This window comes from Thalia democratica, chromosome 6 (assembly GCF_965202585.1).
Source record: "Thalia democratica chromosome 6, ktThaDemo2.hap1.1, whole genome shotgun sequence".
NCBI lineage: Eukaryota > Metazoa > Chordata > Thaliacea > Salpida > Salpidae > Thalia > Thalia democratica.
Window position 1 is genome coordinate 22,362,145 of NC_139170.1, and position 25,476 is coordinate 22,387,620.

The 25,476-nt window shown below is 25.1% G+C and overlaps 1 protein-coding gene across 2 annotated transcripts in view; it reads right to left on the reverse strand.

Moving 5' to 3' along the window:
- LOC145837789 (uncharacterized) overlaps positions 1 to 16,591 on the reverse strand; it is a 59,050-nt gene extending 42,459 nt beyond the window's left edge. For both annotated transcript variants that reach the window (XM_082945234.1, XM_082945233.1), the window contains exons 1-10: positions 16,452 to 16,591; positions 14,173 to 14,337; positions 11,243 to 11,413; positions 9,489 to 9,916; positions 7,821 to 7,986; positions 5,894 to 5,983; positions 5,719 to 5,824; positions 4,935 to 5,111; positions 4,379 to 4,523; positions 1,777 to 1,956 (exon numbers count right to left, since the gene is read on the reverse strand). In XM_082945234.1, coding sequence (XP_082801360.1) covers positions 1,777 to 1,956; positions 4,379 to 4,523; positions 4,935 to 5,111; positions 5,719 to 5,824; positions 5,894 to 5,983; positions 7,821 to 7,986; positions 9,489 to 9,916; positions 11,243 to 11,413; positions 14,173 to 14,213 — 1,504 coding nt within the window. In that variant the 5' untranslated portion in view covers positions 14,214 to 14,337; positions 16,452 to 16,591. The remainder of the gene's footprint in view (positions 1 to 1,776; positions 1,957 to 4,378; positions 4,524 to 4,934; positions 5,112 to 5,718; positions 5,825 to 5,893; positions 5,984 to 7,820; positions 7,987 to 9,488; positions 9,917 to 11,242; positions 11,414 to 14,172; positions 14,338 to 16,451) is intronic.
- Between the last annotated feature and the right edge of the window lie 8,885 nt (positions 16,592 to 25,476).

The window sequence follows — 25,476 nt, forward strand, 5'->3', positions numbered from 1 at the left end:
ATTTAGCTGATATACATTTTATGATGAAAAAAAAATTAAGTATTAAGAAATTTGCTTGAAAATATTTTTAAAATATTTTGTTTAAACTTTTTTTTATCGAGAAAATACATTTAAGTATTTTTTATTTTAGAAAAATTTAACTATTCTTCTTTAATTACAATAAAACTCAATTAACCTCATAAAACAAAATTCAAATAACAAGCTTAAGTTTTGATGAAATAAAAGAAAATGGAAGTAGATTTAACAAGGCTCTTTTTTGCCCACTTAGATATTAAAACCACCCAAGTGAGGCGTTATTGTCAATTTTTGGAAACCCTACTTTAAACTTATTCTTCTTTTAACGTTAAAAAATTGAAACTAACTTTTTTTTTATTGCATAATAAATCTTGTGATTTTCATCTTATAATTTAAACCTAATATATGTTTTCTTAAGTATTTATTAAGGGCATTGGAGGGTCAATCACCTTTTTCACAATTTAGTCTTGTTTTTTTAAGCTTAAATTAAGCTACAGGTTGCTTTTCTAAAATTTCTAAAATTCAAAATAAGTTTTAAATACAGCCGGGCTAAGTCAGAGACTTCAATAGGTTCCTTATGGGAGCCGCAAACTAAAATGACAAATAACTAGAATTCACTAAAAAAAAAATTTCTCCTACATTTTTTGATATAACAATCTTAAACTTTCAGAAAGTGTTCTTCGCATTATTTAGAAATTTCTGACAGAAGTGATTTTTTTTATAATTTAAAATTAAATTAAATAAAAAATAAACAAAAAAAAAACTACTTTGTACCTATTGTAGTCTCCAACTTTGACCAGCTATATCTTAAAATGTATTTTGATTTTAAAGTCTTTAAAAAGCAACTTGTGGCTTAGTTGAAACTCAACAAAATAAGATCAAATTAAGAAAAAAGTTATTTACCCTCCCCCCTTTGCCCTTAACTAATACATAGGTTATAAATTAACTATTTGGATTACAAATATTCAAGTTAATGATATAAAATTAAATAGTTTTATCAAAATATTAATAAGTGTTTCAATAATATTAAACTATAGAAATTGAGTACAGTTCACTTTATACAAACTTATAATTTAAATAATTCGAGTCATTTTGTTAAACATTTTACGTCAAAAATTTATTTTAAACTTTTTAAATATTTCGAAATAAAAAATATTTCTGAGCAAATGAAGTATTATTCTATTCTTAACTTTGTGATAAATTGTATCTACGTCATCCATAAACACTGTAAATTGTTTTAAATTTAAAATTTTTTTTATAAATAATTAGTACGAATTTGAGCAAAAAACTATAGCTGTTAATTAGTAAGATAATGTGACAATTCGGTTTATTTTAAATTTATCTTATTTTATATATTTTTATTTGCTATAACATAGAATTATGACTTAAGATTATAAGATTTAGGTGTTTAAAGATTGAAAGTTTAATAGGTTTTTGAAGGTGCAAAACTGATAAACAAAAACATAAAACTTAAAAAAAATTCTACTGTGCTCTATCAATGTTCTTCAAATTTTTACAGCTCTATATAGAAGAAAGCTATTTTCATTTTAATATAATTTTTTTATGGGAAACATAACTTAACTATAATTTTTTTATTTTGATAAAATAAGAGAAAAAAATATTTACCAAAATTTTAAAAATCAAAAATTAAATAACTATAATTATACATTATACTTTTAGTTTTCATATAAAAGTTATAGTTATTTTGTAAAAAAAATGTTTGAATCCCATTTAAAATGAATTATATATGTATTAAGTTACCAGTATGTATACGCAAATGACGTTGATACTGGCTTTCTTTTTGAAACTGTTTGTGGCAGAAAGTACAAGTAAAAGGTCCAGCCTTTTTACGTTTTCTTACTTGCGTTCTACTACTTTTGCGACTCAAAATAAGTGAATTTGATTGATCTTTTGCTAGATTGCTATCTTTTAGCGTTGAAACTGGAAATAAAAAAAGTGGTTTACTGTAACTTTAAATTAATCAATTTTATCGTTTTTATTTGAAAATACTCATTTTTTAATAAATTTAAGTCTTAAAAAGTAATTTCTTATTAACATCAGGGTTCGTACGCAAAACTTTGCAAAGTTAAATACTCGAATTAGATTGGAATTTTCGAAACCCTTGTTGGTCAGCACCAAACTAGGCTAATGACTAAATGAAACCAAGTAGCCTATTAGTTTGGTTTAAACAGTGTAGCTTATTAATAGAAGGAGTTTCTAGCACATATTTACTTTAACAGTTATAATTTTTTTATTAGATCTAGTCCCTAAAAATATCATAAGAAATTGAGTTGTCTGAACTTAGATTGTCATGCAATTGCTATTGGCATATTTAACATTCTACTTACAGAGTGCTAGTTCACAGAGTGCTTGGTTGCAAATGCTTAATCAAAAAGAACTTCATAATTTAATAATCTATTCAAAATAAAACAAACTGATTCTCAAACTTCTCTAAAATCTTGCATTTTTTCAATATTGACTTAAGGCCATAGGGGCATTATGGACTAAAATCGCGTTTGACTGGAGATAGGGAGTATTTTTTATAAAAAACCAATACTTATAAATATTAACAAGGACTTAACTTAATATGGTCTCTACTACTGAGTCTAATAAAAGTAGCTCTTATAAAATGATTTTGCTCATACCATTGTTTTATATTTCAAATGTTTTTGCATTAAAAAAAAAAATAAGAAAATCAAAGTCGTATGTTAATTTACTTATAAAACAGCTTGTAGATGTATAGTATATACTAAATTAAAAGTTTTAATAACAAAAAAAAAATTCTACTAGAATTATTTAATCAAAATTTAGAATATAGGTTCTATAGTGTGTTTTCGAAAAACAAGTCGGCCTATTCTTTCTAAAATGCTTCTCTCTTATGAAAAAATCGCGTACTCAAGAAGGTTTTTATAGTTTTTTTTAACTGCTAAATCTGAGGATTTTCAAAATATAATGCTAATTTTTTCTAGGCGCTCAAATTTCTTAATTTTAGAAGTTTACTAGGATGTCGATAAAACAACATTCGAAAAATACATATTTCATTTATATTTATCTTTTAACTCGAGAAAAAAAATTTAAAATTATTTAAAATATTAAATGAATTTTTCAAACAAATCTTAAAAACACCTTTTTCAAACTATGAAAACAGCAATAAAACAAATTTATGTTAAAGTAGTTTTTTTAAAGTTTTTTATTTAACCGCCGAATTTCGATTTTTAAAGGCATCGAAAAATTAACTAACCAAAAAATTCGAATCGTCTTACGAAAACTTGCATAACTTTTGTTATAGATGGATTTTTTTAGATTAGTTTGAAGTATTTGGTGCGCTAAATAATCTTGGCTTTCTACCAAAAAATTTTAAAAGAGAAATTCAAAAAAAATGTTGCTATTTCAAGTTGCGGGTCCACTGTGAGGGGTCAAGATTTTATAAGTTGATTTTATTTTGTAGAGTTTTATCTCAGCTATCAAAAATTTTTGACCGCTTAACAAAATCCAAATTAACCTTTGAGGTATAAGCGCTCAAATTCGGTGCGCTAAATAGATTCTTTGTAGAAGGCATGAACCAAAACTGAGAGAAAAGACTATTTTACTAAAAAAATATCTTCTTCATTTTTTAACCAACCATTTTCAAATTTTCCAGTAATTTTACATTACTAAGATTTAAGACTTTTTGTGCAAGATTTTTTTTTTTAATAAAATTTTATTTAAAAAAATCTAATATTTTTACTTTGTTATCAAAAATTTTTATGTGTTTAATATTTTTTAAATTCCTATCTTTAAGTCTTCAAAATAACTATAAAAAGAATGTTATCTGAAAATTTGAGGTTTTTAGCTAGAAGAAGATAGACTTTTATCAATGTTTTCAAATTCTGAGAAAATCCAAACTTAAAAGTTTGAGGTCCATACGATTTTCTCGGAAACTTTTTAAAATAATCACAATATCTCAAAAGCTAAAGCTTTTTTTTAATTGTATAAAAACTGGTTAATATTTTGCGTTGACAGTACTCTTTTTCAATGTCGGGCCCCTTAGTTTTAATGGAATAAAGCTTATAATTCTTTTTGTAATAAATTGATTCACTTTTTTCTAGCATTTGAAGAGAAAAAAACTGAAATTTTGCCAATAGTTCCAAAAAAAACTGATTTAGTCGAACGTGTATGAACCCTGTATTAACCAAATATTACAGGTGTATATACAAAATTTAAAATAACATAAGTTTTAAAAAAGTAAGAAAAATATTATCAACATCAAACTTAATACTATCAAAAATGTCAGTATAGAAATTACAAGCATTTTTTCTTAATTAATTCTTGACTGAATTTTAAATCCTTTAAGTTAATCTACTAAAAAAAAACTAGTACAAACAATTAAAAGTGTTCATAATTTCGCCATAAGATTGATTTAGATGAGTTTGTTGTAGTGCAAGTAGTTCCTTTTTATGGTGATTCATATGTTCTATCAACTGAGATCTCTTAGTGAACTCATCACCACATTCAGTGCAAATCATTGTCTATAAAAACAATGGTCAAACTGCATAAAACTTTTAAAATTATAAAGTATACTTAAATTGCATAAGTGTAAATTGAAAAAATACAATAAAAACAAATATGAAACATTGTTTGAAGAAATTTTTAGATAAAAATGCTAAGTGCTTACTAATCTTCGAGAAGAAACTGCATGTGTCTTAAAGAAACTGTATCAAAATACCTATACTTTTTATACTTCTATAAATTTATGTATTTAATAACTTTGACATTAAGTTAAAACAACAACTAACATTGAAGAAGAGTATTTGTTTAAGCTAAGATTTTTTTTATGATGTGCCAAAAAGACAAACTATATATATTTTTAATTATATTAATTTATTACTTCTTTATGCAATTTGAAAAGGTTTGTTTTAAAAGTGTGATATGGTAAAAACCTCATCTTTCATGTGAACTTGAAGGTGAGATCTAAAACTAGCTCCTCTTGTGAATTTTCTATCACAAACCGGACATTTATATCCCTTATCATTTGTATTTTCCCAATGAAAAGCTTTATGAATTTTGAAATTTTCTTCCAAATCAAAAGATTCAGAGCACTTTTCACATTTATACATCTACAAAAAGTTTTATATTATAAAAGTTTTAAATAACTACACATAATTATTTCAAACAAATATTAAATTTAAAGGCTGTTATTGACTCTTTTTAAATTTATAAAATAACTATTCACAGGGTTGCCAAATGTTTTTGGCAAATTTTCTCCAGGTTTTCAAAGTTTCTTTCAGGTTTTTAAAATTACAAGTTTTAGGGTTTCTATTTTTAGTTAAGAATTAAGTTTAAGGTAAACTGTGTTAAATAGCATAACGACATTGAAAAGATATCTTAATACTTCTTCAAATATGTTTTTAGTAAAAAAAATTGATGATAAAAAAAAATATTTGTTTCAAATCGAAGTTTTGCTACTTAACATGTAAAAGTTGTTTAAAATTTAAAGTGTTTAGTAATTTTTATTCAAAATTCTTGGTATTTTCAAAATTTCACTAATTCTAAGTTTTTTCAGGATTCCATGTTTTTTGGCAACCCTTTGTTCATAGTTTTCTAACATTACTAATAAAAGACTTAGTTTAGTTATATATTTGCTACAAACAATTTAACTTTATTTACATCAAAAACTTTAAAATTCTTAAGTTAACTAAATTAATTCTTTAAAACATCACAAACTTTTTCATTTTCATGGGCCTTCATGTGTTTTTTGTAAATAGATATCATAGAAAACTTTTCTTGGCAGATTGGACAAGTAAACGGGCCCTTTTCCTGTCCTGTATTTCTGTAAGTTTAATATAATAAACTTATTTAAACTAAGGTTTAAATTATAAACAAATATTAAAGATCGTACGATTTTAATGCCCATTTTTGCTTCTTTTTTATTGATTGCTTTCTCCTTATAGCATTTGACTTTCTTACTTTTCCAAGTTTTAACAATTCACTGCATTAAATATATAATGTGCTTTCTTTATTTTATTAGCTACATGTTTATTCTAATAGTATACAATTTAAAAGCATTGGCTAAAATTAAGTTAAGCTTAAAAAAGACTAGTTATATTTTGTATAAGTTTCAAAATTAAAACTTGGTTTTGATAGAAAATAGTGATTTTCAATAATATTTTTGTTTATAATTACTACTTTAGTTTAAAGCTCAGATTATATTAAAAAACTTGCTGATAAAAGTTAGGGTATGGGGTAGGGTATGGTAGTTATTGTTATTAAACTTTTAAGCAAATTTTTATCAAATATGCTTTTCTTTTGCTGGAATTAATTTCAAATATTGTAAAAAAAAAATGTTAATTAACACTAACTGCATAAAATTTTCTTTTTGAAACATTAAAATAAACATATTGTTAACATATTTTAGATTATAAACTGTAAAATAAATTTGATAGCAATGAAGAAGATAAAGGACAAAACAAATATACTCATCAAACGTTTTAAGGGCATAAGGGGGCGACATATTTTTTTCTTTAAATAACATTGGATCTTATATGAAAGTTTGAAGTACAAACTACAAGCAAGTTTTTATAGAATTAAAAAACCAAAAAAAAAAAGATTGTCTTTTTTTTTTTCAAAATTAAAGAAAATCCTGCATTCAATCTTTTTATAATTTAATAATACACTTTCTGTGCAAATTTTAAGAAGATTGCTTGAAAAAAGAAGAAGGAGATAGATTTTTAGTGAAATGTTCTTTGTTTGCGTTTATAGTTTGCGCCTTTTATTAGGAACCTATTGAGGTCACCAACTTTGATCGCTCATATCTCAAAAATTACTTTGACTTTTTCAAGCCGTTAAAAATGTCTGACAGCTCAGATAAAACTCTATAAAATGACATTAACTTGTAAAAATCAAGGTGGACCCCCCCCCCCTATGCCCTTAACATACTCTTTAAAATTATTCTCTTATAGTCTTTAAGAAATAATTTCATATGCAATAGACAAAAATATTTTTTATTTGAGAAAAATCGAATAATCATATTACATTAAGTACAGGGTTGCCAAATGTTTTTGGCAAATTTTTTCCAGGTTTTCTAAATTTTCTCCAGGTTTTTTTTAAATACTCATTTTTGGATCTATCTTTAGTTTTAAGTTAATTTTAAGGTAAGAAACTGTGTTAAATAGTATAAAAACATTGAAAAGATACTGTAAAGTCACTTTACATAAGTTTTTTAATATAAAAAAAAAAATTGATGATGACAAAAAAAATTATCTATATAGAATAGATTTTTTGAGTCAAATTGAAATTATATTACTTAACATGTTAAAATTGTTAAAAACTCAAGGTTTTTCCAGGTTTTTTAGCACTCATGTAAGTATTATAAGTTTTTCACCAAAAAAAATTGAACAACAACAACTTTTTGTTACAGTAATGACGTTATAACTAATTATCAAGCTTTAAACTTATAGTTAAAACTAGTAGCCATTTACTTACTTTTTTTTATTTTTCTTTAATTTTTTATATACTTTAATAAGATTATACCACAGATTTTTTTGTGTCAAAACTTTATTCCGACTAACAGCGTTTCACTGCTCTCAAATAAATTTAAAAAAAGATCTACGAAGTTTAATACTACATGTTTTATTTAAACATGTAGTATTAAACTTCGTAGAACTGTTTTTGAATTTATTTCAGAGCAATGAAACGCCGCTAGTCGGAATAAAGTTTTGACACAAAAACATATGTTGTATTATTCCAATAAGCTTAGCTTATCAGGATCTCTAGGATTTAACGCTTTTTAACGTTACATCTTAGTAAGATTATATATATTCTATAACCTATGTTTTAGGCTGACATGAGCCTCAAATCCTTCTTCATCACTTTTGCTTGTAGTAAATACACATTTCTTGTGTTTAGCTTTACTTTCAACAAATGTCTTAAAAACTGATGGAATAATGTTGCTTAAATGTAAGTCCTCTTCATCATCTTCTATATCATTTTTTCCTTTGTATAACAAAAACTCCGAGTTAAACATCAAAAATGTTTTTATATACTATTGCTATTAACAGGGATGCCAAATGTTTTAGGAAAATATTCTCCAGGTTTTCAAAAGTTCTTCCAGGTTTTTAAAACTACACCTTTTAGGATCTATATTTAGTTTAAAATTAAGTTAAAGGTAAAAAATGTGTTAAATAGTATAAATACATTGAAAAGATATCTTAAAGCTATTTTAAAAGTGTTTTTTAATAAAAACAATTTTTAATTATGAAAAAACACTTTTATCTATATAATTGATTTTTTGTGCCAAATTGAAATTTTACTACTTAACATGAAAATTTGTTTTTAGTTCCTGGTTTTTAAATGATTTTTGTTCATAATTCAAGGTTTTTAGTGATTTTTGTTCAAAATTCCAGGTTCTTTTTTCAAAAATCTCAAATTTCAAGTTTTCCAGGTTTTTTTAGCCTAAATTGTCAAGTTCCAGGTTTTTTGGCAACCCTGTATTAAACATACTATAAATACTATACTATCAAAGAAAACATTGGTAAAAGTCTACAGAGCCTAAGCCTGGACTTTTTTGCCGTGAGACATGCTTAAGTTAACATAAGGTTGGTCATCAGACCACAAGTCTTTAGACCAGGTAATCTCAAACTGGGCCAAGTTGCCTCCTCGGGGGCCATTACAGAAATTTAGGGGGTCATAGGCAGCAAAGGGGGCCATGATCAGTAGCAAACTGCCACAGAGGGGCCATGAGGTCATAATTTAAAACTTGCAAGAAAAAAAGGTCTTAAGCCTTTTCAATGGTAGTTTTGAAACTTATACTAGATATTATGAAACAATTTAGGAAACTTAGGGGGCCACAAGCCGTAAAAGGGGAGCCACAAGGCCATAGTTTAATACTTTTTCTAGAAGTAGTTAACGGTGAAGAGCAAAAATTTAAAAGAAGGTTTTAATGGCAGTTTTTTTTTTGAGAAATCTTTTTGAAGGGGGTCATAGCTTTTTTTACTTCTTCAAAGGGGACCCTTTTGAAAAAAAGTTTGGTTACCCTGCTAAAACCAAGGTTTCCTAAACCTTTTTTCATAAGGCCCCCTTTAAAGAAATAAAAAACTATAGCCTCCTCAGACAAGATTTCTCAAAAAACTGCCATTAAAAACGCCTAAGACCTTTTTTTAGCTCTTCATCATCAACTCAAGACTTGTAAACAAGCGCGTGAAAAAAAATAAGACTGAAGTATTTTTTATATCCCTTAAAGCATAACAAAACACCAATTACAACCACTACAAATATTAACATAAGAATCAAAGTTACTAATTTCATATTGAAATACAGCTTTTTACGAAAGCTTAAATACACTTAAATGTTATCTAGAAATTTTATAAACTAAAATCATTAGCATAAATTCAACTCGCTAAACATTAAAACAAGATTTATTAATAAATTCGACATTTTATAAAAATCTAAGCCAATAAAAAACCAAAAACAACTATCCATAAAAGCTTTTAACTTACCCAAGTTAATAGATCTTTGTTTTTCATGGATACCAACACCTTTTTTTTTATTAAAACAAGATTGGTTAATTCTGCTACTATTGATAATGTTACAAGCTTTTTTTAGCTTTTTATTTTTATAAATACTTTTTGGTGACTTTGAAAACGAATTCAATACTGATGTTGTAGAAAGAGATTTCGTAGACATAAAACTAGAAGAATTATAAGTACTGCACTCTTCTGTTGTTTTACTCGAAGTAGCAATATTTTCAGTGTTGTTAGTTGTACTATAAGAGTCTTTCATTATTTTATATCCATTTAAAGGAGAGTTTATGACATTGTTGTATACATAAAACTGAGTAGGAGATTGGTTTGTTATTTGATATTCATCGATTGGGTTAACGTCAGCAACAACTTCAACTGTTTGTATAGTAGAAGATGGTTCCATACTAAAAAATAGTTATTCATTTTTACAAGAACTTTTACTTTACAACTAATGCTCAAATTTAGTAGTTTGCAGAAATGGCTGAAATAGTAGTACAGCTAATATTTTTTTTTAATTAAAATATCTACAATTAAGCAAAAATAGTAGTTGTAGCATGTTAATAATAACACTAAAAGTTACCATACTCAATTTATTTCACAATATAAACTAAATCAAAAATATTTTTAACAAACACATATAATGGCTCATACAATTACAAAATGAGCAATTGTAAAAACAACCTGAAGTTAGCTAGTATTGAAAATGAATGAATTGAAAAACTGTTTTTTTATTAATGAGTTTTTATTAACTGGATCAGTTTGAGTATACTTACTTGCAAACTACACATTCTCACTAAAGTACATAAAACCCTTCCCATACTGTGAAAAACTATTTATTCATAAAAAATTGACTGGTGCATTATAAAATATCCCAGATCAGCTTGAGTATATGTCTTCACAGACTATACTTTTTCAAGTCAAATAAAAACATGAATTTATAAAAGAAGCTTGTAAATAAAATTATAAAAATCAGCAATTTCTTGTTGTGTTCGTAAAAGTGTTCAAGTGTCACCTTTTTACAACAACTGCTTTTACATATGTTACTGCAGATTACTTAAAATTTTTAACAAATTAGGGTTGCCAATAATTTGAATTTTTTTTAGGATTTCAAAATTTCTCACAAATTATAGAAGTACTTAACTAGCCTTAGAAAATAATTATTAAAATTACATAAACCAAATTACCTACAGTCTAAACTTTGTAAGTTGCTTTAAAAAAAAGTTATTTAACCAATCTTTTCCATTTGGATCAGTTACTATTTAAATATAAAACAATTTCAGCATGACATTAAAAACGTTATTCGGTAGAACTTAATCAATTAAATATATGGTATAAAGATTAAATTTTAATCAAATAAAAAACTAATCTAAATTTTGCTCAATCTTATTAGTTTTAGATACTAGAGTTAGCCTTAGTAAGCCTGAAACTTTTTATTTAAAATTAAGCTAAGATAGCCTGACTAGTTGGGGGAGTAGCAAAACTGTATAAAACTCAACAACTGTACAAAGTTTAGACAAACTAGGTTTTAATTATCTTTAACTTAACTTTTTTCAGATGTTTTTTATTGAAATTCAGTAGGTAATTTTGATCAAAATTCTAACGTTGTTTTTTTGTTTTAGTAAAATATAAATGTGCATTTTTGATAAAAGTTATGTTCTATTGACAGAACTTTCAACTTGTTCTTATTCAAAAGTAACCTTATTAGTATTTATTTTCCTATTTATACTTACCTAATGTACTGAGTATCGTTTTGGTTTACAACACCCTCCTCATTCTGTGAAAAATTATCAACTTGTAATCTACTTTCAAAGCTAGTATGATTATTGAAGTTTTTTATGTTTAGGTTCGAATTTTCTTGCATTTCTGAAACATACTGATGAGAAGAAACACCCTCATAACTGCTATCAACGTATATAATGTCTGAATCATTATTTGTATTTTCTTGAACTAATTCATTACTTTTGCTAATATTTTTTGAGTACGTAGAACTGTTGTTTTCTTCAACAACTTCATTAAAATAGTTTTCTACGGAATTCTAAAATTTACAATATGAATTGTTGTAAGAAAGTTTCTATAAAATTAAAGTAATAAAACTACCAATGTGCAAAAATGTTTATTTTAATTATAAAAATATAAGCTATTGCTTTGAAAGATTGCTTATAATTGTTAAATATATCCACAGAACTTTTAAAAAAAAATCTTGGTTAAATGACAATTCAAATTTGGACAATTCAATTTCAAACAATTTAATTTCTTCAAAGTATTATATGTTTTGGTTTCACGAAAACAAATAGAGAGATCTCAACTGCTGGAGGATAGTATATAAAGTATATAAAAAAATATATCTCAAAAAGTATGGGAAAAATACTGGGAAAAAATGTGTGTAGGTATCAATGATATCTACAAGTCATTTTTTTGTGCTAAGTTTTAATCTTTTTTAAGATAATGGAAAATCACTGAAAATGATTATATTCAAAATTTGATGTAGTCATAAACTTTGACATTTTTCGAAAAATAAAAATTGATTGCAGATATTAATAAGACCTTCAAACGTTTTTTTTTTCAAATATATGTAACTTTTTGAGAAATGGTCCTTCATTTTTTTCTAATAATTTGAATTGCCAAAATTTGAGTTGCCTGAATTTGAATAGTTGTGCACTCAAAAAACTCTGCTTAAAATAAAACATAACATAAAGGTATACACTGATATTTTATTCAAAATAAAACTCGTAGCATTAAATTAAAAGTGTCAAAATTTGAAGTTAAGTCTTTAGTGATGTTTTAACTATCTTTTCGAATACGCTGTTAACTGCTGGGCAATCAAATTTTTTTTCCAGCCAGTTGGGTTTACCTGCTTAAGCCAGTGTTTCTTTAAGTGAGCACATTAGGGTGCTTATATAAAATCTGATCTTAGAGTTTTCAGCTCAGAAAAATTTTACATTTGGGAAATGTTACAAAAACACCTTTTGTAAAATTTTAGTTGATTTGAAGAAATTTTGATGATACATTATTAGATTTATTACAATTTTTCTTGATAAGTATTTAAAAAGATAACAATAGCTTAAATCTTCAATAAGTTTGTTTAAATTTCTATATAAAATAATTTTTTAATAAAATTAAACTACTTTAAGCTATTAAAAACATTATGTTAAGTACAACAGAGTGTGCTTTTTTCATAGATTGTGTTTAAACATTGAAAAACTAAACTTAAACAGTGCATCCTTGCTAATCCCCCCATGATAGACAAAGTTTTTGGTAATTATTGCAATATTAGCCTTTGGCAGGACAGGAATAAAAATTAGTTTTTTATTACAATCTACTTCTTTTATAATATGCAATGCATATAATAAAATGGGCATAAAATTTTCTGCTAATTTAATTTATTTTTGATTTTTTCAGCAAACCAAAAACTTAAAACAGACAAAAAATCTCAAAACAGACAATAGCAGACAATCTACTTCTTTTATAATATGCAATGCATATAATAAAATTCGCATAAAATTTTCTGTTAATTTAATTTATTTGTGATTTTTTCAGCTAACTAAAAACTTTAGGGTTGCCACTCGTTTTTTCAAAAATTTTTCCAGGTTTTCTAAATTTCTTCCAGGTTTTTAAAAGTACACATTTTTGGGTCTATTTTTAGTTTTAAGCTAATTTCTATATAAGAAACTGTGTTAAAAGTATAAAAACATTGAAAAGATACTGTAAAGTTACTTTAAATGTGTTTTTTAATAAAAAATTTTTTGATGATGAAAAAAAAATCTTATTTTTATGATAGATTTGTTGTGTAATATCAAAATTTTACTATTAAAAATGTTAAAATTATTAAAAATTCCAGGATTTTCCAGGTTTTTTGATCAAAATTCCAGGGTTTTTTCAAAATTTCTCAAATTCCAGGTTTTTCCAGGTTATTTTTGCCTTAATTGTCGAATTCAGTAAAGTGGCAACCCTGAAACTTAAAACAGACAAAAATATAGAAAATTAAACTTTGATTAAATTTAAAATGAGATTAAGAAAAACAAATTACACTGTAATAATTTTAATTTTATTGGAAATCTTGCTCAAAAAGGAAAGAATGGAGGTTTGTTTAACAGTTTTTTCTCATTCCTTAGCAGGAAATTTACGGAATTGGACAAGTTGTGACATATTTTGGTGTGGCTTCTGGTTGATGACAACAGTATTTATTTAATCATCTGTTTTCTGATTGGCTTCACAATGAGAGAATGGACTTTTTGATGATTATTAAACCCCATTTTTATCTTCAATCTGCTTAGCTGCCTCTTTTTTGTTGTCTACAGAATATAGTGCAACAACTCCTTGCACGTCCATGTGCTCATACCCAGGACTGTTGCAACTTATCCAGTTTTGGATATGATCAAAAGTAAATCTGATACTTTTCTTTCAAAACTTCTAGATAAGTTTGCTGTTTGAAGCTTTCTTCAATTTTTTCATAACATAATTTAAAGTTTCAAATTTAAAACATCGATTTAGCTGAATTAAATAAATGTTCTTTTTAACTGAAACCAGTTGAATTAGCAAGGATGCACTGCAATATTTTTTAAATTAAGTAAATTTCAGTTGTAGACTTTTTCCTTATGTTTTACAAGCTAACAAAGTTTAAGATACATTATAATATCATTTTTTAATCATTTAAACTAACTATATCACCAATTTCAATACTAATATCACTTTGATCAACATTCAATTGAGAATTAAATTGATTTCCATTAACTTCATGATTTATCTTATTATGAGAAGTATTTTGGTAATGATCAGCATCTAATTGAAAAAAATTTGTGCCATGTAGAAGTTGACCACTTGAATGCTGTTTATATTTTAAAGATAAAATTGTTCTTTATATTTACATAATTATTTAATTAACTCAATAGAATTATTACATGTTTATAAACATTTAAACATTTAAATTGTTGTAATATAAAATTATCGGACTGGTGTATTTTAAATTTAACTTTATAATAAAAATAAAATAACTATTTCCGTATATTAGTAATAAATATTTATTTAAACAAAAAATAAAAAAACTATTTCAGACATTGGCATAAGGGATCAAGGCCGCTTTTTTTTCCAAAAATTAAAACTAGCTTTTATATGAAAAGTTAAAATACTAACTATGATTAACAATACATTGCATTTAAACATTTCTACTTAAACTTAGTTATAGACAGTTTTGTTAATTTTTCTAATACAAACATAAGGACTGCAACTTTTTTATTGCAATTTAAAATATTCATTTTATAACTAGAGACTAAAAGTTTTCAGAAAACATACAATAAATAGTTTAGAGACTTTTTGTGTTACAGTTATAAAGATACTAAAAGGTTAAATTAATAATAAAGAATCAACAAGATTTTTTTTTATTATTAAAAGAATTTATTCTTGTAACTGATTTAGATATTAGCAATTTAGTGTAAAAATTTAAAAACATGGTTAAGAATTGAAGAATAATAAAGATTTTTAATTAAATAGTTCTTTTTTTTCCTTTTTATTATTGATTACCAAAAGGAACATATTGTGCAAACTTAATTTGAATTTTGAATTTGAAAGTTTGTTATATCTAAGATAAAACTTAGCTAAAAAATGTAAATGCTAAAAAACTAGCTTGATCCTCTATGACCTTAAAAGGCATAGGAGGGTTAATTAATTTTTTACAAAAACTAACATTGGCTCTTATTTTTAAGTTTAGAGTATATATTATACTATTACATTTTATAGAACAAAAATAAAATTAAATAACTTTTATAAAAAAATCCGATACAACTGTACAGAAGCAAAAATTTTCAAGGCTGATTTTCTTGGAATTTTGAAAAATTTACTAAAAAATTATTTTCTCCTTCATTTTTTAAACTATTTAATTTAATTTTTAAGGATATGTATTTATCAATATTACAAACAACTTGTAGGAAGCGTATTTTTAAAATAGAAGCAATAAAAACAAATTTATGACTTTTATTTTTTTTAATTGTTTATAAAAAACAATTTTTACAAAATTTAAAAAACTGTTTCCTACAAATTCTTTAAAATTTATCAAAGATTACTCTGAAAAAGTTTCAAAACAATTGCTTAAAAACTTAAGGAGAAGATACATTTTTAGTGAAATAGTCTATTTTTGCCCTTTAAGTTTCTGCCTTCCATAAAGAACCTATTTAATGCTCTTACTAAGTTACTTTGAATTTTAACAAGCCGTAAAAAGTAACAAGTAGCTTATCTAATTATATAAAAATAAAAATAAATACTAAATTTTAAAATAAGTATTTTACCCCCTCCCCCCCTATGCCCATAATAAATGAAAAAACACATGATAAATAATTTAAAAAATAAGTTATACAAATACTGAGGTTAGTAAAATAATATAAACTTTAAAAAGGTAAAAATAAACAGAGTTACCATTCTTTGGAGGCAAAAATGTCTGTCTGAGTTACATCAAGCTAGCCTGAGTCGGAGTGAGTTTATGACATAGCCAATATACTGAATAAGAATTTACTTTCAATCAAGCTTATATATTTGAAATTACTAAAACAATAACATAAGGACTTGAAATATAAACATAGTTTTTAAGAAAAAAGTATTTGAAGTCATAAAAACTAGCTCAAATTCTAAAATAGCACCCAAATATCCTACTTTGTCCTGAATAGCCTGAGTGTGTGGTACTTATGAATACATTATTTAATTTTTTTCTATTTAGTTAAAATCTACTAATAATTTTTCAAAATAAAACAATGAAAAAAAGTTATTAAAAAAATTTTTTTTTAATTCTGGATAATTTTTTGAAAATAAATTTAAAACCTTTAATTAATTTTCATTTTACATATTTATCTAGTAAATATATCAACAAACTAAGAACTTTTTTTATACCATCTAAAAGTATACTATAAAATACAGAAGAATTAATTAAAAATTTAACTGTAAAAATTAATTTACATTATCAAGTTGATTCCATAACTGATGATCTCCAGAGGCAACAAAAACTTTTCTATCAATATCAGTTTTATTTAGTGTTCCTTCATTTGACATTTTCATACAAAAGATTCATTTATTAATAACTACTTTTTTTCAATTAAAAATTTCTGTAAATTAGATTTTTGTTTAAAAACTTTTTATTATTTATGCAACTCTACTTGTCGTAAAAAATAAATATTAAGATAGTATAAACATGATTATATATCTTAACTAACAAAAAGAGTTTTGCAAAAAAAATCAAACAACCCAAGTTTTTCAAAAAAGTTAAAACTAGCTTGAGTTAGCTTGAGTTTTTCAATAATTTTAAATAAGCCTGAGATATCCTGAGTAGCACTAGTGTGCAGCTCTTTTTTTTAGATTCTTTTTAATGAAGCAAATACACATCTGAATCATATGGACTTATAAGTCAAGCTAACATAACCCAAGTACTCCCTACCCCTAATGGAATAAGGGGAAAATTGCATAAACTTTTAGAACAATCTCACTGAAAGAAAACAGTTTGTAGATTTTGCAGGGTGTACATCAACTTGTGAAAGTAAAGAAGCAGGAGTACCACAAGGCTTGGTTTAAGGGCCCTTGTTGTTTCTGGTGTACATCAATAACTTACAAAATAATACAATACTAAAAGTCATAATTTTTCTGATGGCAAACTATTATATACAACATTTAAGAAAAACACCTATAAAAAAGATAAACATACCTAAACTCCTAATTAGAAAATGTATCAAGATGGCTAATGGACAACAGGCTTAAAATTTAAATAAAACAAGATACATGCTATTCTACTCTGGCAAAATTGATATTTGGAAAAACACAAATTTAGATACAAAAATTGGTAATTCAACTATATCAAAGGTAAATAATTATAAATGTTTGGGTGTTAAAATTGACAGTACAGTAACCTCTTGCATCTTTACGCACTTGTGACGTGGCGTTACGCACTCTCGTTTAGTTACGCATTTTAGAATTCTAACAATTTCAAAAAATAAAAACTTTAATTTTTTTAATATTGATCAAATTAGGTTTATTATACATTTCTAGCATAAAATATGTTTTTAAATGTTAACTCATATCTCTAGACTTTGTAAACTTTTGTTCCTTGACTAATTGATAAACATTTATACCTCAGTTTATCAGAAATTTTGATAACAATAAGAGGTTATATTAAAAAAAAAGTTGTAGTAACATAAACATTTTTTATTAAACATTTTTCATATATTTTATATTTTTTTGTTCAAAAGAAGAAATCCATTACAGCACCAAACGTATATTTTTGTAAAAGGCTGTAGAAACTAATTTTAATATAGACACCACACTATTTCTTAATTGTAAACATATGCTTAAGGGTATAGGGGGGTAAACACCCTTTTTTGGTTTTTGATCTTATTTTATATAGTTTTTACTAAGCTACAAGATGTTTTTTACAGATTTAAAAAATTCAAAATAGTTTTTGACATATAGACGGTCAAAGTCGGAGCCAACAATAGGTTTCTTATGGGAGGCGCAAACTAAAACGGCAAAAATAGACAATTTTACTAAAAATCTATCTTCTCCTACGTATTTTGAGTTAAACTACCTCAAACTTTTAGGAAATGTTCCTTGATAAGTTTAGAAAATTCTGTCGGAAGGAATTTTGAAAAAAACAAAAAATAAAAAATTTATATAAAAGATAACCAAAAAAAAAGTTTTTTTTTTTTGTTTTTTTGTTATAAAATTTTTATTTTTTAATTTTTATAAATTCTGTTCCGACAGAATTTTCTAAATACTGCTAGGAACATTTCCTGAAAATTTGAGGTAGTTATCTCAAAAAACGTAGGAGAAGATAGATTTTTAGTGATTTCTAGTTATTTGCCGTTTTAATTTGCGCCTCCCATAAGGATTCTATTGTTGCCTCCGACTTTGACCGGCTATATCTCAAAAAATATTTTGAATTTTTTAAATCTGTTAAAAGCATCTTGTAGCTTAGTAAAAACAATATAAAATAAGATCAAAAACCAAAAAAGGGTGTTTACCCCCCCCCCCCTATAGCCCTTAATTATAAATTGAATTTTCTAAATAGAATAGAATATAAATGTAAAGTATGAAATAAGTCACATATAAATAAAGATAAAGATAAAATCTATTTATTAAAATTAGTAAAAATTTTCTACAAGTATTATTATTTTATATAAATTTAAATCTTTTTTATGTATAGTTTTATTTTATGTTTTCATGTTTATAAATAAAGTAAACAATTGTTAAAAGTGGGAAAGTCTTCAGTCTGCTTTTAACTAGAAGCAGTATCAAAAAACAGCCATTAAAGTAGATAAATTTGGTACCTCTTGTATCTTTACGATTTCTTATATCTTTACGCACTTTTTCTGTGGACACAATATGCGTAAATAAACGAGAGGTTACTGTAATTTTAACTTGTCTAACCATATTGAAACATTAAAACAAAATTGTTGAATATAATGGGTATTTTATACAAAATACTGTACTATTTAAATCAAAATTCTTTGTATTACATTTTATTTATGTATTATTTTTTATTCACTTCCGACGACTCATGTTAGATATGGATTACTTTGTTGGGGTAGGGTAAGTAGAACTAAAATTACTAAGATCAATAAACTTATAAATAGGGCAATAAGATGCAAGCATTTTAAAAGTTGGAATGAAATTGTTAGTGGTACAAATATATTTTAAAAAATTTAGATGTCGAAAACATGTTTCAGTATGATTAAGAGTCTTTATTTACAAATTCAAAAAAGGTATATTGCCAGTTGATTTCAAGCCTTACTTTACAATTATAAACAAAATTCACAATCATTCAACAATTTTTTTTCAGTTTTTTTTTGCACAAACTGTCAAATTCCAGGTTTTTCAAGGTTTTTAGGTAAAGTGGCAACCCTGTATCTTGGATGTAAAGTCTGGGAGGAAATTCCAAAAAGGTTAAAATTATAAAAATATCTTCTAGCATTTCAATATGGACTAAAAAATGTATTACTCAAAAATCAATCCGACAAAAGTCAAATTTAACTTCCTGTTTTATATAATAGCACATAAAATGATTTCTTGGTTAATTACGCTTTTGCTCTCTGTTTTTCTTTTTAAGACTAATCAATGGCAGTTGTGTTGGCTGAGTGTGAGCAGAATTAGTTTGGTCTTGGTTTTTTTTTTTGAACATGCAGTTTTGGTTTACTAGCTTATTTTATTTTTTTACTTTTTAATGTAAGTTTTTAATTAAGTAAGATTATTGTTTTTACTTATTTTTATTTTTTTAATAACTGTCAAATTTTTTTTATATATACAAAAGTTTTGAACATGTATAGTTAAAATTTGTTTAGATTTTTTTTCTTTTAAGTGAGATATATTAATTAACTTATTTATTTTTTACTTAAGTAGTTCTTAAGTATTTTTTCTTCTTTTTTCTTTTTATTTTTAAAACATTTAGTTGTACATTTATAAGTGTGTTTTATTTATTTATATTTTCTTACATGTATCTGGTATTTATTAGTGTGAGAACTAATTATTGTAACTGTGTAATTAACATATTAAAAAAGTATAAGAAAATACTGAATATTTTTGCTTTTTTGTACTTAGAAGCATATAGATCTGTAGATATTATTAGAAGGTTATGCTCTACAGTTAATGCTAATACTCATATTTGTTTTTACATATATAAAAAGAAAAATATGTCAGTTATAGCAATTTTACCACTTCTCCCTTTTGTTTTATTATTGATCTTTTAATTGCATTTTTCAGAGTTGCTCTTGTAGAGGGCTTAAAATCTTTGGAAGGAGACGGTGTGGTGCCCATGGTAGACTATGGTTTTTATAGTTAAAATTGGCAGCAATGGGCTTAAAAACGAGTGCATACCATTTTTTTTTAGGAATTAGTTTTTTTATTTAATTTAAGTAAAAAATAAAATTTATTTATATTGAAATTAAAATTAAACTTTATTAAAGTTTTAATTAAAACTTATCAAAGTTATTTACAAAATATATGGTGTGACGCTTAATTATTAAAAGGTCTTTCTCCACACCAATCTATTGAACATAGTTGTGAGCATTAACATTTTTCTTTTTTGATTTATTTACTTCCTCCCTATGCCCCAAACATGACAAATTCAGTAATAAGTTTTCAATTAAGTGTTATATCTAATCTATTACTAGTGTAAAAATTTACTATATATTACTAAATATAAATGTTCAATTTAAGTAACCATTAAGGGCATAGAGGGGCCAACATTTTTTTTTTACTAAAAATAACATTGGATCTTATATGAAAGCTTAAAGTACAAACTACAAGCCAGTTTTTATAGAATTAAAAAATACTAAATAATTTTAAGATAAAGTAATTTTTATAAAAAGTTTCTGATACAAACATATGAACCACAAATATTTTAGCGTCAACTTTCTCGGAAATTTAAAAAATAACTAAAAATATATTTTCTCCTTCATTATTTGAGCTAGAGACCTCAAACGTTCAGAAAACGTTCATTTAATAGTGTAAAAGACTTTGAAAGTTCGAATTTCAAAAATATATAAAATAAAATAAAAATTTGATAAAATAACAAAAAAAAAAGGTCTTTTTTTTTTTAAAACTTTTATTTATCTTAATTCTTAAAAATCCTGCATTCAATCTATTGAAATTTAATAATACACTGTTTGTAAAAATTTGAAGATAATTGCTAAAAAAATGAAGGAGGGGATAGATTTTTAGTGAAATAGTATTTTTTTGCGTTTTTAGTTTGTACCTTCCATTAGAAACCCATCAACTGACATATAAAACAAGATCAACTCTAAAAACCAAGGTGAACCACCCCCGTATGATGCCCTTAGGTAAAAACATTATAACCAGAAAATTTATAATAAAACAAGTGTTTTGTTGTGTTTTATTACAACTAATTATTGTTTATGTGGGTAGGACTCAATAACCAAAAGGTTCCATTGTACACTAGGTCCTTAAACCAAACTTTTTGAGCACTTTTTTTATCGTTTAATAAACCATATATTAACATTTAAAATGAAAGGCTTACTTGAGTATTAAAATAAGTAAAAAATGTTTATTATAGTATTTTGACTAATACTTAAAATTTATACATAATTATAAATCTAAAACTCTGAATCTAAATAAATCAGGGTTGCCACTCATTTTTTCAATTTTTTTTTTTGGTTTTATAAATTTCTTCCAGGTTTTTAAAAGTACACATTTTTGGGTCTATTTTTAGTTTTAAGTTGAGTTTAATGTAAGAAACTGTGTTAAATCGTATAAAAACATTGAAAAGATACTGAAAGTTACTTTAAATGTGTTTTTTAATAGAAAAAAATGTTTGATGATGACAAAAAATCTTATTATTATGATAGATTTTTTGTATCAAAGTGAAAAATTACTACTGAAACTGTTAAAAATGTTAAAAATTCCAGGTTTTTTGTTCAAAATTCCAGGTTTTTCCAGGTTTTTTTAGGTTATTTTAGCCTAAATTGTCAAATAGTTTTTTCCATGTTTCCAGGTAAAGTGGCAACCCTGATAAATACAGTGATTGTTGATGTCATATTTAATTTTAAAAGTTAGCACTTAAATTAAAAAACTTAAACATAATCACTCATTTTAGAAAGTTTATTAATTTATTTCATTTAGTGCATCATCAGAATGATCTTGCTAAAAACTGATAAAAATATAGTGTAAAATTATTCGTTTTATTTTTAGCTTTTTAGAGACATGAAAAGTTTATTTTTAATGACGATGTTATTGAGTCAACAATCATATATCCATGAACACCTCTTCAAAAAACCCTAGTTGTGCTGAGAACTACCTTGATAGTCTTGTTGAAAAAATGAATTACAGTAACCTCTCGCCTATTTACGCACATTGTGTCCACAGAAAAAGTGCATAAAGATATGAGAGATCGTAAAGAAACGAGAGGTACCAAATATACTCACTAAAATGGCTGTTTTATAATATTGCTTCTAGTTAAAAGCAGACTGGGCACTTTCCCACTTTTAACAATTTGTTTACTTTATTTATAAATATGAAAACAACAGATATAACTATACATATATTAAAAAAAAGAATTTGAATTTCTATAAAAATAATGATACGAGTAGAAATAATTTTACTATTTTAATAATAAGTAGAAATTATCTTTTTTTATATGTGACTTTTATATTATATTCTACTTAGCAAATTCAATTTATAATTAAGAATTTCTTTACAACTATAAAATGGTGTTTATTAATATATAATGCAAAACTGCTGTATTACTTTTTGTGTTTTAAACTCATTATTTCGTTATACTTTCATTATCAAAAACAGTCATGTTTATTTCAGAATTTTGATTTAATCTCTTATTGTTTACAAAATTTCTGATATACTGAGGTATAACCAAATGTTTATCAATTAGTCAAGGAACATAAATTTACAAAGTCTAAAGATATAGAGAGGTGTGTTAGCATTCAAAAACATATTTTGAATTAAAAATATACATTAAACCTAATTTGTGCAATATTAAAAAAAAAAAAATTTTTATTTTCTGAATTTTATAGAGTTTTGAAATGCGTAACCAAACGAGAGTGCGTAACGTCATGAGGAGTGCGTAAAGATCCGAGAGGTTACTGTATACCTAAAATGTGTACTCCCATAAGAATTAGTACTTATATTTCAAAGCCAAGTTTTAGTCTTGTGAATATCTTTAATAACTTTGAATAAACAAACAGTAAAACAGATGAGTAAACTAAGAGTTCTAATCTAAAAAATATTTGGTTTTAAGTTTCTATTCTAATAATTAAAACAGCTAAACAAAATAAGCACTGAAAAACATAGCTGATGTAAACAAATTAAAACAAACAGATCAGTTGTTGTATTGAACTGTTATGTTTAAACAGTATTTTTTATAAATTATCATAATTATGAGATTTATAGTCTAGTCAAAACTAAATATCAAAGACTCTTAAATTCTTTTAGAGAATCAACATAAGGCTTTAATCAATAATTTTTACAAATACTGACTGATTTTGCCAATAATAACTTAATTTATATTTGAAATAAATTCACACCTTTATAAGATTTACTCAAGAAAAAATAAATTATTCTCAATTATTTTTTCAGAAGATATTTTGCCATTTTTTAACAAAAATAAATTAATTGGCCTGATGCACATGAACCCTATGTTGCCCAAACAGTTCTGGACTAAAGGTTAAATGGTATCCATGGTGTGGACTTCATAATCAAAAGGTTGTTTGTTCATCAGGTCCCAATACCCAACCTTTAGAGCTTTCTTTTTTGTAACTCATTCATAATATATTTATACCTTTTTAGGTTATTCAGAACAAAACATCCACTTGCATTTTATTTTGATATTCAAAACTTATTACCAGGGCCAAATAAATGGGCTTTATTACTACCTGTAAAGGTTAGTGTCTTTATTACAAAACTACATGAATAAATTTTAATTTTTAATGAGATTTTTACAACAAACGTCTAACTTATTAGATTTTTTATTAAAACGACTATAATTCTAACTGCTTCAATGATAAAATAAGCTAGTAAAAATAAAAACAAATATTTTCACTCTAAAAAATCTAAAAAATAGTTGTCAGTTAAAAACTGAACATGCACTTGAAAACCTTTTTAAATACTTTGCAACTAAATCACTTTGAACTTGTGATTTTTAATACTCTTACGTCACACCAAGATTAATATTTAAACATTTATTACTAATTTTTTTTTAATAATCTTGAAGCAACAATGTATTAATTTAAGTATAATCTTTAAGTAATAATCTTATTTTGTATATATTTTAGTTTTCTGTAACAAAGCAAAGTTATTTAGCTTAGCTACTAATTTTACCTGGTTTGATGATAATAACTATTAATACTTATGTACCCTGCTTGCTCAGTCGGTATATCGTTGGACTTTTTTTCCACAATCGTAGGTTTCGAGTTCCACGTTAGAAAGTCCTGGACAATGACGTTATACTGTATTTAAATGGTGTACAAAGTATTAACCGAGAAATTCCTTTGTACACCAGGTCACCAGGTCTTTGGACCAACTATTTAGAGTCCTTTTTTTTATTTAATAAAGAAAATTATTCTTGCTATTCACGAGCGTGATCTTGGCTTGAATGGTTTTTTTTTGTTTTTTTTTTTAACTAAACTTTAAACCAACTATATTCAAATTCTTTAATGCTAACTTGAAATTTTTTTTTTAATTCTAAAGAACGTTCCTTTGCTCTGCTTTTCACAATAATTTCCATCGAATTGTAGTTGGGTTTGACTTTTGTAGTGGAGCTCCTTTAAAAGTTTTGATTTTTTTTTATTTTTTTAATTTTACAAGTTTTTCTCCAAAAAATTTTTTTTTTCAACATACTTATTAATCTAAGTTTAAAATTGCAATTAACTTTTTTTTTCCAATTTTCCCAATTTTCCTGAACACTGAATACTTAACACACTTTTGTTTATTTTAATTAAAAATGTTTCGCTCGATTAACTTATCTTTTAATTAAGAAATTCGTTTTAACATGTACTAACCTCATAGAAAACATTAAAAATATGGTTTAGGTTCATTAAAATTTGATAAATTTCTTTTGGTTTTAGTTATATTTTTTGTCATTTTCTTGTATAGTAAAACTAAATTTTTACTAATAGTAAAAACTAAAGTTTTGTTTGTGTAATACATTTTAAAAATATAGCTTGGTTTAAATTTGTTTTTACTTTAAGTAGTTTTAGTATAACTGTAACTTAATATTTTTTGAGATTGGTTGCAACAGACTCGGGAATCAAAAGGACACTTATTATGATATACTAATGTCAGAATTCGTGACACTCAGGATCACACTTGATAAAAGGTAGTGTGATTTATGTTTAAAAATTCCCGGCAGTTGGACATAATTTCATTAAGATAACAATTAAAATCCTACTGCCAGGCATTGTAAAATAAATCACACTGCCTTTTAAAAGTTTTCAGGACCGTACTTGTTAAAATGAATTGTGTGTTTTACTTA